Source organism: Podarcis cretensis (assembly GCF_951804945.1).
Source record: "Podarcis cretensis genome assembly, chromosome: 17".
Taxonomy (NCBI): Eukaryota; Metazoa; Chordata; class Lepidosauria; order Squamata; family Lacertidae; genus Podarcis; species Podarcis cretensis.
The window spans coordinates 28003236-28017084 of NC_137187.1; the positions used below are offsets into that span (position 1 = coordinate 28003236).

General features: G+C 44.1%; 1 protein-coding gene across 1 annotated transcript in view; it reads right to left on the bottom strand.

The window, feature by feature from the left end:
* Positions 1 to 248: 248 nt before the first annotated feature.
* SAXO1 (stabilizer of axonemal microtubules 1) overlaps positions 249 to 13849 on the bottom strand; it is a 31351-nt gene continuing 17750 nt past the window's right edge. Inside the window, exons 2-4 of the mRNA XM_079959571.1 lie at positions 9180 to 9356; positions 7630 to 7832; positions 249 to 1408 (exon numbers count right to left, since the gene is read on the bottom strand). Of these exons, the coding sequence (XP_079815697.1) occupies positions 378 to 1408; positions 7630 to 7832; positions 9180 to 9356 (1411 nt within the window). The 3' untranslated portion in view covers positions 249 to 377. The remainder of the gene's footprint in view (positions 1409 to 7629; positions 7833 to 9179; positions 9357 to 13849) is intronic.

Sequence of the window (13849 nt, forward strand, 5' to 3'; positions counted from 1 at the left end):
TCTGTGGTTTTACCCCACAGCGCCACCCGCGTCCCTTTTCATGCAAACATAGATTTGATCAATTAATTGCCTGATCAATCAGTTCAGACTCATAGGATTAATGAATTTAAGCTGCATACCTGTACCTGCAAGTAAGAACCATTGAACTCAATGGGACTTTCAAGTAGATATGAAGAGGATCGCACCATATGGTTTTCTGGTGGCAGCTCCAGAAATAAAATGTCATAACGCAACCAGGGGATGAGAGCTTTCCTAGAATGTTAGTTATTTATTCAGCTCTACCAGAAGGGCGACAAGCCTCTGGAAATAAACATGATACCAACAGCATTCATCAACGAATAAATTCAGTGGTGTGTTGAAAACTAGCTCAAAAAACATCAGGCTTTCATCGCAATCTCTTTGAGGCCCGTTTGACTTAAGCTGCCGCTGGGAAGACTGACTCTACGGTCACCAATATTCAAACTGGACGCACATCGGTCCTGGGCCACCGTAGCAGGACGGAACCGCCTGTGCCCTGCTTCATCGATCTTCTCAAATACATAGCCGGGGGGCTCTTTGTACGTGGCAGGGCAGATATGGACTTTCTTGGGTGTGTAGCAGGTGGCGTAGGTGGTTTCGTCAACAAACGGGACATGAGGCCGAGCGGCCAGCAGTCGGGGCTTGAAGCTCTTGGTGAATGGAAGCGGGTGAGGCACGTAATGGCTCTGGAAGGTGGTCAAGGTGTCCATGGGGACTTTGGGCAACGTGACCTCGCAGTGAGGAACAATGGCCTTCGGTTTTGAATAGTCCCAATGCTTATAATCCTCCTTCATGGTGGAGCAATGGTCGAAGGGATCTGTGTGGGTTATGACACGGGCCAGGGGTTTGCAGGACGTTGCCGGGCGGCCGTGAGGGTCGACGTAATGAATTTGAGCCATCGTCTTGAGGTCCATCTTCTCCTTAGGCGGTGTGTACGCAGCAGGCTTCCTGCTGACCGGCGGGGCCGTTGGCCAAGCTAAGAACTTTTCCCGGAATTCGGTAGTCCCCTCAAAATTGGCAAGGTCCGGCCTCACGTAAGGGGGCTTCACTGACTGAGCGGGTGGCCCTGCCAGCCCTTTGTAGGACTGTTTGTGGGTGGTGAGACCGTCGAATGGCTCCTGGCTGGGCTTGAATGGCTCAGGGACATGGGCGTGACGTTTTGACAAGGGGTGTGCCACGTAATTCAACTTATAGTTGGTCATACTGTCCAAGGGTATCTTTGTAATGTGTGGCGATCTAAATGGTTTGCAGCTCTTCGTCATCACTGGGCCCTTGTAAAGGTACTCATCCTGGTGCGTGGTCCGACAGTCAAATTTATCTTCTGCAGGGCGGAAAGTGTGTGGCGGCTTAATCATGTCCCTTTTGGCCTGCTTCCATGGCAAGTAATCAGCTGAAATGTAAGGAGAATGCGGTTTTAAAGCAAAATCATATGCTAACATTTGCTGACTAATAATATGGGGCTATTGTTTATCCTCATATTCTCATTTCCACTCCACTTACGGCATACCATGTTAATGAATAAAACAGTGGGATTTACGCGAACGTGGGCAGCAAGAACGAATACAGCTGCTTTGTTATTAGAAAGATGTCAAGACATTCGTTGTATGAATGAACAGAACGAAACAGATGAGATGCACACATTATCAGCATGGTAATTGTATAGCTGAATAAATACTGAAACAAGACGTCCCTAGATCACTGTCTCTTTGTACTTCCCTCTGTTTTGGGATGTGCAACATCATGTTAAGAACATAAGGGCCTTCCTTGCTAGATCAGACCCGCATCTAGTCCAGCGTCCTTTTTCACACAGCGGCCAATCCGATGCCTTTGGGAAGCGCACAAGGAAGAATGGGGAGCAAAAGCCCTCTTACAACAGTTGTCGCCCAGTGACAGGCCTTTAGAGGCAGGTTGCCTCAGATTCAGGCAATAATATATTGCCATTACGACCAGTTGCCGTTTTGATTTAAATGTGCATTTCCTGAGTTGAACACCCCCCAAAAAAGGTGTAGAGAAAGAAGAAAGACTGCTCCTTCAATTTCACTAAAACAGACACGGGTGGCGCTGTGGTCTAAACCACTGAGCCTAGGGCTTGCTGATCAGAAGGTTGGCAGTTCGAATCCCCGCAATGGGGTGAGCTCCTGTTGTTCAGTCCCAGCTCCTGCCCACCTAGCAGTTTGAAAACACATCAAAGTGCAAGTAGATAAATAGGTACCGCTCCAGCGGGAAGGTAAATGGCATTTCCGTGCGCTGCTCTGGTTCACCAGAAGCAGATTAGTCATGCTGGCCACATGACCCGGAAGAACACTGGCTCCCTTGACCTATAGAGCGAGATGAGCGCGCAACCCCAGGGTCGTCCGTGATTGGACCTAACGGTCGGGGTACCTTTACCTTTTAGCCCAAAGAGAGTGTAGGATAGCATACAAGGGTGGAACTATAAGAAACACAGGGCTGCCTCTGAAATTGACCTGGTTTTTCCATGCAACATGATTCCACTAAGTGATTCCATGACAGCAGCCAAAGAAAGCTGTGGAGCGGGACTAAAGGACTGTAACATCACAGCATCATCACTGAAGGTAAATTCTTCTACGTATTACCCTAAAAGGGAGAGATGCTCACCGCAGGGCCACAAGCTCTCTGTTGTGGGTGGGGTGGATAGTTTGACTCTAGAAGACTTGAGTTGGCATTTGAAAGAATGATGGTGATACCAACTCCGTTCTTCATGGGCATTTTGACTCTGCTGGTGAACCTATAACCTAGGAGTCGCCCATCTTTTTAGGTCCGTGGGCACATCTGGGTCCTTTTAGTTGAGTGCAAATGGGCACTACCGATACCCCTCTCCCATAGAGTCAGAAAGAGAGAACGTGTGCACTTGGCTTCTTCGAGCATTCTCAGTAAAAGTAGAATAAATCCAGTAGAATTTATCTGAGCCTTGAAAAACACAGATGGAGATGAAGGAGGAAGTGGGGGAAAGTGTGACTCTTCCAACTTCCTGCTTCAGTTTTATGAAGAAGAAGAAACATGAGCATCATCATCACTTTATGACCAAGGAGCTATGAGTGGGGAGTTTCGGAAGCCCCTGCTCTAACCAAACCATTTCATCTAATTGCATCTTGCGGCCTAGGACCCTCGTACCTATGGCACCGCCTCTCCCGGTATGCCCCGCAGAGGACTTTAAGGTCTATAAATAGCAACACCCAAGAGGTCCCGGGCCCTAAGGAAGTCAGATTAGCCTCAACCAGAGCCAGGGCCTTTTCAACACTGGCTCCAGCCTGGTGGAATGCTCTGTCTCATGAGACCAGGGCCCTGCAGGATCTGATTTCTTTCCGCAGGGCCTGTAAGACAGAGATCTTTCCGCCTGGCCTTCGGCTTGGAATCAACTTGATCCCCTCCCCCTCTTTCCTTTTTCCTTTCTTCTTCTGTGATGGAACTCCTATTTGGGGACTTCCCTGGCTTTTTTCTGTCCCACGTAGGATCAGTCTGGATAGTTGGCCTTGGTGAAGATTTGACATTTTCATGCCCTAAAAGTTTTTGATTTGAGTTTCTACTGAAATGAGGCTGTATTTTAATGCTGTATTTTAATCTTGTTTTTAAGTTGTAGTTTAATGAACTGTTTTTATACCTGGTGTTAGCCGCCCTGAGTCCAGTCTTGGCTGGGGAGGGCGGGGTATAAATAAAATTTATTATTATTATTATTATTATTATTATTATTATTATTATTATTATTGAATCCCAAAAGTTATCTATGTGTTATGTGTGCAACAGCCCTCCTTGTCTGCTCTGGCACAGCCCCAACAATTTGTTGTGATGCAAAGCCCTGTGCGATCTTTAACTTCTTCCTGATTCTGATCCGCGCACCTGCGTCTTTGCTACCTGAGAAGCTGCCATCGAGACACAGCACCTGTGACAGCCTTGGGATTTAAATCTGCTTCCTTGCAATGCTGCGTCCCAAGGAGGACTGAGGTGCTTGCAAGGGATTTCCGCGGACAGCCACAATTTAATAGCTACTGCACGCAATAAAGGATTAAGGTTACTTTGGGAAGAAGCCATGTACATGTATTGAAAGGAACCATGGGGAAATGGAGCGACGACTAAGTGAGAACATCCCTCTTTTTTTTTTACGGCTGCTTCTTAACACAGTCTCTACGCAACCATGGAGCAAATTCATAAGGATTACCTTTCAAACACACTTTTTGTAGGCCGTTGAAGACATACGGAAGTATTTCCAGAGTTTGCCATGACTTGCGATAATCTGGCCTAGGATGTTTGCTGATATGGGAGTTTTGTACAATATTTGGAAGATGGCAAACATTTCCATATGTCTTCCATTGCACGTGCACGTGTGCGTGTGTATGTGTGTGTGTTAAAATGAACTCCACACATTTGGAGCTCTCCTAGGTATTATGAATATATTTCACTTTGTTGGAGCCAACAGCGCTACTATCCACCATCAAAATATGTTACAATTTCATTGAAACTCTCCTTCTTCTCTGGTGGGTATTAATGGCTTCCCATGTATCACCATCTTGAAAAAATTAAGAAATAGGGGAGGGAATCAAGGATACACACCATATGTTTAAAAAAAAGGCTCAGGCAGACCTCAGCATAGCCAAACAAAATGACTCTAAAATTAGATTATCTACCTATGGAGAGATCAGGAGTGTATCTGGGAGATAATGAGAAGACTGGAACAATTCACAGGGTGATGCTGCAAAGCTGCAAGGCATTCGTTGTGACCTGATAGCATCATTTTCTGCCACGCTGTCTGGCTGGGGTATATGTAGATAAATGCAAAAACTGCATTTTCCCCTCTCACTGTCATTTCTGTCTGAATTATATTCTATCTCCGTATAATGAATGGAAGGGATTGTCCCATACCTGACCTTGAAAGATAACAGGCTAATGTGGATCTGCATTGGTGGGTCTAATCCCTGCACCACAAATTCCCTTCCAACTTTATAATTGTATGATTCTGTGAAATGGGGAAAGTGGGTTGTATCAGAGGCTTCCATCAGCAGAAAGGGGAGGGGGCAATTGGGGGCAATCGTCCTCTGCCCCAGTACACCCCTCCCACATTGTTCCAAAGCAGGGCCGGATTTAGGTTGATGAGGCCCTCAGCTACTAAAGGGAATGGGGCCCTTTCTATGTCTAGCTGTCCTTTCTCAACAACAAATGGTCGCTGTTTTTTGTGTTGAATATATGCTATATGGTAATTTATGGACCTAATAGGGATCTAAAGCCATTTGAACATAACAAAATATGTATTTTATCAAAATAACTTTTGAACTGAAATACAATTAAGAAGTATATTAATAGTGAATTACAATTAAGAAGAAATTGCTGTTTTGAGGAGTAGTTTTTTAAAAGTCTGGAATGGATTAATCTGTTTTGCATTACTTTCTATGGGAAAGCCTGCCTTGGTTTTGGAACGGACTTCCGGAATGGATTAAGTTTGAGAACCAAGGTATATAGAAATATATAAAAATGTATATAGAAATGAGCAAGCCAGTGATATTTTAGGGAGCAGGCTAGCAGGCGGGGCCCATTACTTAAATCAGGCATAGGCAAACTTGGCCCTCCAGATGTTTTGGGACTACAACTCCCATCATCCCTGACCACTGGTCCTGTTAGCTAGGGATGATGGGAGTTGTAGTCCCAAAAACATCTGAAGGGCCGAATTTGCCTACATCATAGGAGCCTACACAACACAAAACACTGTTGCTGGATGTAGGTTTTATTTTATTACTTTTTTATCTTATATTTGGGAAATGTACATCCAGGGCTTTTTTTCCTTTAAATTTTTTTGGGGCCCCCAAGAGAGTGGGGCCCTAAGCTAGAGCTTGTTTAGCTTATACATAAATCCGGCACTGTTCCAAATCCTCTTAGGGTGGGCAGGAGCTGCAGTGGGGAGAAGGAACTGCTTCCTTCCCCATTCTACTGATGGAAGCAGCTGCCTCCCATCCCCCATTGAAGTGAATGGAGAGCCCCAGTCGCAGGAACTTTGTGAGTGCAGTTTAATTGGTCTGACTCTGGCTAAGGGGATATAACTGCCTGAATACTAGAAAGCGCCACTTTGTTCAAATCGATGAAATGTGCCCTATAAACAATGAATCAGCACAATATGCCCAAGACCGTGGAACCAATTATTAGCTGGGGGTTTCCATTTGCAGAGAATTATGATAAAAAGTTGTAAATTGCAACCAAATGTAGGCGAGCTGCATTTCATTATGGCTCTCGGAACCCCGGCAAAGGCTCTGCAAATCATTACCTAAGGTTTTCATATGGTTCATCTGCAGGTAGTTTAAGCACTTCGGTTTGGGACACTAACGTCGTTGAGGGGATGAATCCACACACTCGAAGGGCCGGGGAAGACAGGACAGAAGGGACATGCATGCACAATCGGCATGCGTAGGCGGGGAGCAGGATTGTGTCCATGGCATGCGCTCCAACATTTCTCCAATGAAAACAGGGAATTCTCTTCTGTGTCAGGAAGATGCTCCCGCGTTTGATCTCACACACACATGGACGTCACCTGGACAATGACATCTGGCACTTTGAGCCAATTGCAACCTCTCCACTGAATCTACCTCACAGGATTGTGGTGAAGTAAAAGTGTGCGAGGGAAGGGATTGCGCACAACACCTTCCACAGACAAATGGAATGAAATAAAATTGTATCTGTAAGCTGCCTTGAGTTCCTGTCAGGGGAAAAGGTGGGTAATAATAATAATAATAATAAGAAGAAGAAGAAGAAGAAGAAGAAGAAGAAGAAGAAGAATGGAAACGGTGAAAATGATCAAGAACATACCAGAGAGTAAATCCTATTGAACTCATTAGAACTTACTTCTGAATAAAAATGCTTAGAATTGCAGTGTAAGGCCTCACAGTCTTTAACCAGTTACTTGGGAGTAAGCTCCACTGAATACAGCGGGACTTACTTCTGAGTAGACATGTAAAGACTTGCATTGTAAGGCTCCATTTACAGTAAAGGAATCAACACTCCACGTGTTTCCTTAAAAATGAAGCGTTGCCATGAAAAAATTTAAAGTGGATCGGTGACCTTTTCCCTCGAAATTATAGGGAGAGAGAGAGAAAGAGCAAAGACGTGGAGGGGAGGAAAAAGGATAACCGGGACATCCCGGGATCAAATCATAAACTGGGATGGCCTCAGTAATTCTGGGACTGTCCCTGGAAAATCAGGGCACCTGGCGGGTCTGCCACAGGTTCCCCCAACCCCGTTAGTCACATTTCCCATACCTTGTGAATGACTTAGTGCATACAGACCTTCTGTATACAAGCCCTGTAGGCAGTCTATATGTTTGTACAAATACCATTTGTTACACACTATACAAAATGTTCAGATTGGAGTAGTGGAAGGTCCCGGGGACACCATCCTGCTTCCTCCTCTTGCACCAAGGGTCTACACCACTGAGCCTCTTGGGCTTGCCGATCTGAAGGTTAGCGGTTCGAATCTGCGCGACAGGATGAGCTCCTGTTGCTCTGTCCCAGCTCCTGCCAACCTAGCTGTTCGAAAGCATGCCAGTGCAAGTAGATAAATGTCCAAGACATTGCAAAGAAGCAGACCGCCTTATAAAATAGCTCCTTTGACACTTACCTTTGTACGTTGGTACTGTGGTCATCTTGTCATCGGAAGAATATTTCCGTTCCTGAGGCATGCAAGGACGCACTCGATTAATGGGGTAAGGGTTGTAGTCTTGCTTATACGTAGACAACAGGTCCATAGCTGCATTACTCTTGAAATATTGTTCGGGCGGCCTCAACTTTATAGGCGACACTTCATGAGGGACGTAATCTCTCCTGTAAACAAGAACATGGCTCACTTATGTTAATATGTAGAACCGAGGAAAAACATGTGTCTATATTGCACCTGTCCTTAGATAATGTTCTCGGACAGGTTTAATGCCCCTGGAAGCTGGCAGGGGATTTGGGTGACAAGCCAACTCGCCCTGTTCCCACAACTGTGATTTGTTTTCACTGTTCCTAATGTTGAATGTTAGGTTATTGTGACCTGCCTGAGACCTGCTGGTGAAAGGCAGGTAATAAATGTAATCATCATAAATGATAATAGTTTTCAATTTTTTACACCCAAGTCCCATATCTAGCCCAAACATGCACTTGAGGACACACTTTTTATTTCCCCCCTGATATATCTGTATGGTGGTAATCAAGCTGGGAATCTGTAGTGGGTCCTAACTTGGCAGCTGTTAAAGGCCAATTGTTTAAAGAAAAAGAAACTCACAAACATTGTGCTCAGCAGGACATTGCTGTTGCTGCTGCTGCTGCTATTATTGCTGCTGTTTACAAACTGTACTCCCTTGACTTGTAAACATCAAAGCAGCAGAAATATGGGATGATTGGACCCTTACTGAGCTCAAAACATGAGTACCCCCAACAAAAATTTTAAAAATTCAGCAAAATATTTGGATTTTATGATTTTTTGATATGTATTGGTATAATTCGGATTAATTTATGCAATATGATTAGTTTTTTAAATGGAAAACTTAATAAAAATTATTTTAAAAAACAAAAACAAACTATGCTTCCTTCTCCACCCCATAGCCTCTTCTTCCAAGTCTAATGAAACCCCATAGATAAGGCTGCATCCATACATTCTTGAGTATCTTAGCTAGGGACAGTTCAAAAACCTCCTGTTCTGCAAGAATTCTCAGTTTTTAGGCAGAGGCTCTGAGATGGCATCTGTGAGCTCCTTTAGTACCCCTTGGGCGCAGCTTATCAGGCCCTGGATATTTGAATTCGTGGCAAAGTAGCTAGGTGTCCCCTTGCCACCTGTTAAGCCTTGTTCTGCAATGGCTGTGATTTAATATTTTTTTTATGCTCTGTACTCCTTTGATGGTCCGCTCACCATAATAAACATTGGCCTGATCTTCCCTGTCTCAGTTTATGAGGCCAAAATATGACTGTCCAAACCTAACCAGGGTGTTGCCAAGAGGTATTGGTGTTAGAGCAACATCCATTCTGCCCTCTCTGCTCTCTCCATTCAGCAGGATAACAAACCCTCCATCATTTCCCTCCTCAAGACCCGAAAATCAGAACTTCACCCCCCCACGGGACTGCAACACACATCTTTCCCCAAGTATGTCTGTTTCTTGGCTCACAGATACCCAACACTTGCCAATTTGTTACCTCATAGTAGAAATGCCCTCCATTGGTACTGGCTGCTTATTGTACTCTATGACGGGTTTGCAGGATTCTCTGGGTTCAAAGTTGGGATAAAGCGGGTATTTCTCTGTATACTCAGTGAGGAGACACGGCTTCTCGTTCATTTCGAAGGGTTTGGTTACATGAGGGCAACGATGACGCCTGGAGGAAGCACAAAGGTTAGGAATTAGTTGGCGTACAAAACAAGAACTTTGTTTGTCTCAGCTCAGCTCTGCAGACTGCTTCCATGGACAGTGCTGAGGACCGAGACATGTGACACAGTAACAAAGAAGAGATCCTTAGAGCATGTGCAGAGATCCTTCCCCATGGCACAGATTCACCAGAGCTAGCCCTAAAACACTTTACAGTGGTACCTCAGGTTAAGTACTTAATTTGTTCCGTAGGTCTGTTCTTAACCTGAAACTGTTCTTAACCTGAAGCACCACTTAAGCTAATGGGGCCTCCTGCTGCTGCCGCACCGCCAGAGTACAATTTCTGTTCTCATCCTGAAGCAAAGTTCTTAACCTGAAGCACTATTTCTGGGTTAGCGGAGTCTGTAACCTGAAGTGTATGTAATCTGAAGCGTATGTAACCTGAGGTACCACTGTACAGGGGGAAGAAGAGGGACGGCAAGCCTTCCAATAATAATAATAATAATAATAATAATAATAATAATAATAATAATAATAATAAATTTTATTTATATCCCACCCTCCCCAGCCAAAGCCAGGCTCAGAGTCACAGAAGTATGGTTTCCTGCCAAGTTTAAATGAGAATGCTTTTCCGTTTTGAAATTAATTTATAAGTCACCTGTGAAGTAAGGCAATGTTGCTGCTGCTTAAAATGTGGGAACCTTAGGCAAAACTGCAAATGAATAAATCCCCTCAGGGAATATTGACAGTTGCATTCAGAGATAAGTCTGCCTTTCCTGTATTAAAATTCAGTGGCCCATGCTGTTGACCTCCCTCTCCCTCTGCCGAAATCCAAGAAATGCTGGAATGCCTACAGGTGATTTAATGGGAACAATCTGGAGCATCTCTAGTTGAGAGAAGGTTCTGGTCCCAGGCCTCTTGAGCAGGGATGGGGTTGGAATTCAGTTTGACTTGCATTACCCAGTTCACAGCTCCTAAAACAGTACGCAAACCAGAATGCTGGTATCAGTTAAAATTTGCGCTTCTCCAAGATGAGGATAAAACAATAAATACAGGGGGAAAGAGTAGGTTAATGTGAACTGAAACTGTAATGAGGCAGAAGGAAGTCTACAATAAAAAATAAGTAAAGAGATTTAACCCACACCGAAGGTTCACAATATACAAGAAATACCAACACAGGGTAGAATCATATTAAACAGAATCTATAAGGTGATAGGTATTGAGAATGTTTAAGTTATTATTCTGTTATAGTTAAGTTTTGTCAATTTGTATCTTTTTTACTTGGTTTTTTCTTTCCTATCCTTTCCTTTTTTTATTTAGGTTGACGTGTATGTTTTTTCCCCTTTCCCCTTTTCATAAAGGTTATTAATGTATGTATTTGTTAACTATGTATTTATATGTTTTTGCTAATGAAAAATTAAAAATAAATAAAATTTGCGCTTCTCTTGAGTTCGAAACTTGTGTACAAAAACAAGTGTATAAGGAGAAAGTATGCCCCCCCAAAAGCATACACATGAAATACATATTGAAAGCAATACACAAACTGAAGTGTAGGTGGGTTCCCATGAGATAAGACACAGTGGTAACAGCAATAACCTTTATTGAACTAACAGAACTAGACAACAGGAGCAAAGCAACTGCTTATATACATTTCTGAAGGACTGGGCCACTCCGACTCCCAACGTGATTGGCTGTCTAAACTCCCAAGCTGCGAATCATGACTCAGAGTTTTAAGGGCCAATGGCAGATGCCCAAATCCTGAAATGTTCTGTGATTGGATATCATGTATCGAATCAGAACACAGGGGTTCAGAATCCTTAGTCCAGACTCAAGCTCAGGCAAAACACAGACCACGGAATACATAACCCAAACATTAGGTTAAATTGCTTCCAAAAATACGTATATTGGGCAAAAGTACATACAAAATTTTCTAGAAGAAACGCACGCTAAAATGGTGACAAGTCTTTGAGGTTTTTCAAGAATAAAAAACTGATGAGGGAATGTGGTGAACTGAAGTTAAGACGGGAGAAAGAAAAAACTCAAAGAAACCCAAACAGAGAAATTGATTCATCCATACTTCTGGGTTTATCTTGATTCACAAAAATCACCCTCAGAGTCCTATGTCCTGATTGTTAGAAATTCCAAATTCTGGATTCAGAATCTTCAGTTCCAAACTTATTAGTCAAGGGAGTGGAGAGTGGAAAATAGCAGTTGGGATTTATTTTCAACACCTGGAAGTGAAATTTAGAGCCCAAAGCATATGGTCAAATGGACCTCTACCTCTTAGCTATGGCCCCATTGAAGTCACAATGGCTGGGCCAGCAGAAATAGTGGCAACCTCATTGTACAGAGCTGGAGTAAAACTGTATGTTATGACCGTTATTAAATCAGCCCTAAATCAGACCATCGCAGAGACCCTCTATTGTAATTTAATGTTAGAAAATATACTCTATTTATGGCAGCAGGTGTTTCGTACCAACTGCCCACAGAACTGGCATCTAGTTGATCAGAAAGCCACACATTTTTGTACTTGTGACTTACATTGTCGAAGCAGCCTGGTGCATGACATCATCTGCACACAAGTGCACTTCCAAGTTCATGCAGATCATTAAAAGGTCGTTAAATAGCGGTGCAAATCATAAAGCACTAGCCGTGAATCCCCAGGGCAAGCTCTGAAGCAGCTCAAACATTCTTCTCGCTGACCTAAACAAACTTCCTTTCCCGAATCAGGCAAAGAGAAATATCCAAGCCAAATGCATTTTTCTTTTAAGTACAGCAAATTTCTGGCATTGTTCTATATCTCAGCAACAGTTGGCCTGATCCTTTTTGTCATCTGAAGAGAAATTAACCACTTAAAAATAATTGAAGTATCTTATCCCCCTTTTTCTCTTTGCAGCTGTTACAAGAACAACCTGAATTTACTGAGGAGAAAATAAGAGTTGCGTCCAGTGAGCTACTCATGCGTTTAGGGGGGAGACAAGGAATATTCCAGCTCTTTTTCTGTGTGGGGGGGCTTGTTTGGTAAAAGGAGGGGGCACTGCCATGTGCTCAGCACACTGCCAGCAAATGACTGGGGCTTGCGGAAAAACTTGGATTCTACCTAGCTATCTCTTATGCTTCCCCAAGTTCAGTTTCATGCTGCCCCTCCTCTTTTGATCGCATTGTCGTGACTTTTGTTATTGTGTGGGATATGAAGAAAATATTTATTTGCAGAGATGTATTATAGTAAGGTAAAGGGACCCCTGACCATGAGATCCAGTCACAGACGACTCTGGGGTTGTGGCGCTCATATCGCTTTACTGGCTGAGGGAGCCGGCGTACAGCTTCCGGGTCATGTGGCCAGCATGACTGGTTCTGGTGAACCAGAGCAGCACACGGAAACGCCGTTTACCTTCCCACCGGAGCGGTACCTATTGATCTACTTGCACTTTGACGTCCTTTCAAACTGCAAGGTTGGCAGGAGCAGGGACCAAGCAACGGGAGCTCACCCCATTGCGGGGATTCGAACCGCGACCTTCTGATCGGCAAGTCCTAGGCTCTGTGGTTTAACCCACCGCGCCACGAAGAAAATATTATACGGGCCTCCAAAACCTTACTCTCAAGAGGTCTGGGTGATGTATGTATGACTTATCTACTTCGTCATTCCAAACAATCTTGTGAGGTAGGCTAGGCACACACACACACACACACACACACAGAGAGAGAGAGAGAGAGAGAGAGAGAGAGAGAGAGAGAGAGAGAGAGAGAGAGACTGGCCCAAGCCAGCCCAGAGAGCTTCCTGACTTGTCAGGATTTGAACCCAACCCTCTGCAATCCAACCAAGCACTTTAGCCACTGCACTTCTCTGGCTCCTATGATGAAGGTCATCATGAGGTAGGATGAATACCCCCAGCCCCAATTGCCAAGTCAGTTATACCAATCTTATTTATCCACACTATTTGTGTTTTCCATATGTATATCCAGTGAGGAACCCCTAGGCCTCTCTTCTGCCCTCAAGACTCCCCCAAGTCATACCCTTTACTGGTTGTGCTCCACAGCCTCCTGGATTGCTTTGGCCTGGCTAGAACGTCCCTTGATGTGAGAAACACTTTTTGCTTGACCAGTTAGTTAGCATAGTTGGAAGGGAGTTGAGTGAGCAAAGTTTAGCATCATAGCCTTTGTCCCATCCATCCCTTTCTGGTCCCACTCACCACTGGAATGCAGGCCTCGAAGAACAACAACAAAATTTGTTCCCCATCCCCAATATAAATGATCCTCGTGCCAGGGAAATCCTTTCCACATGGAGACCCTCATCTAGGCCACTTTGAAAATATGGGCAAAGTAGTCATGCAGTCAGGGTTGGCAGAAGCACATCTCTCCAGGTTTCTAGATTGCTTCTGGCTAGAGCTAGGTAAGATATCAAAATATCATCCAAAATCAGTTTGAAGTCCATATTGTGATATCAGCTTCATAATTTTTGACTCGGCAATATATCATGAATCATGGTGTGTGTGTTATGCAAAA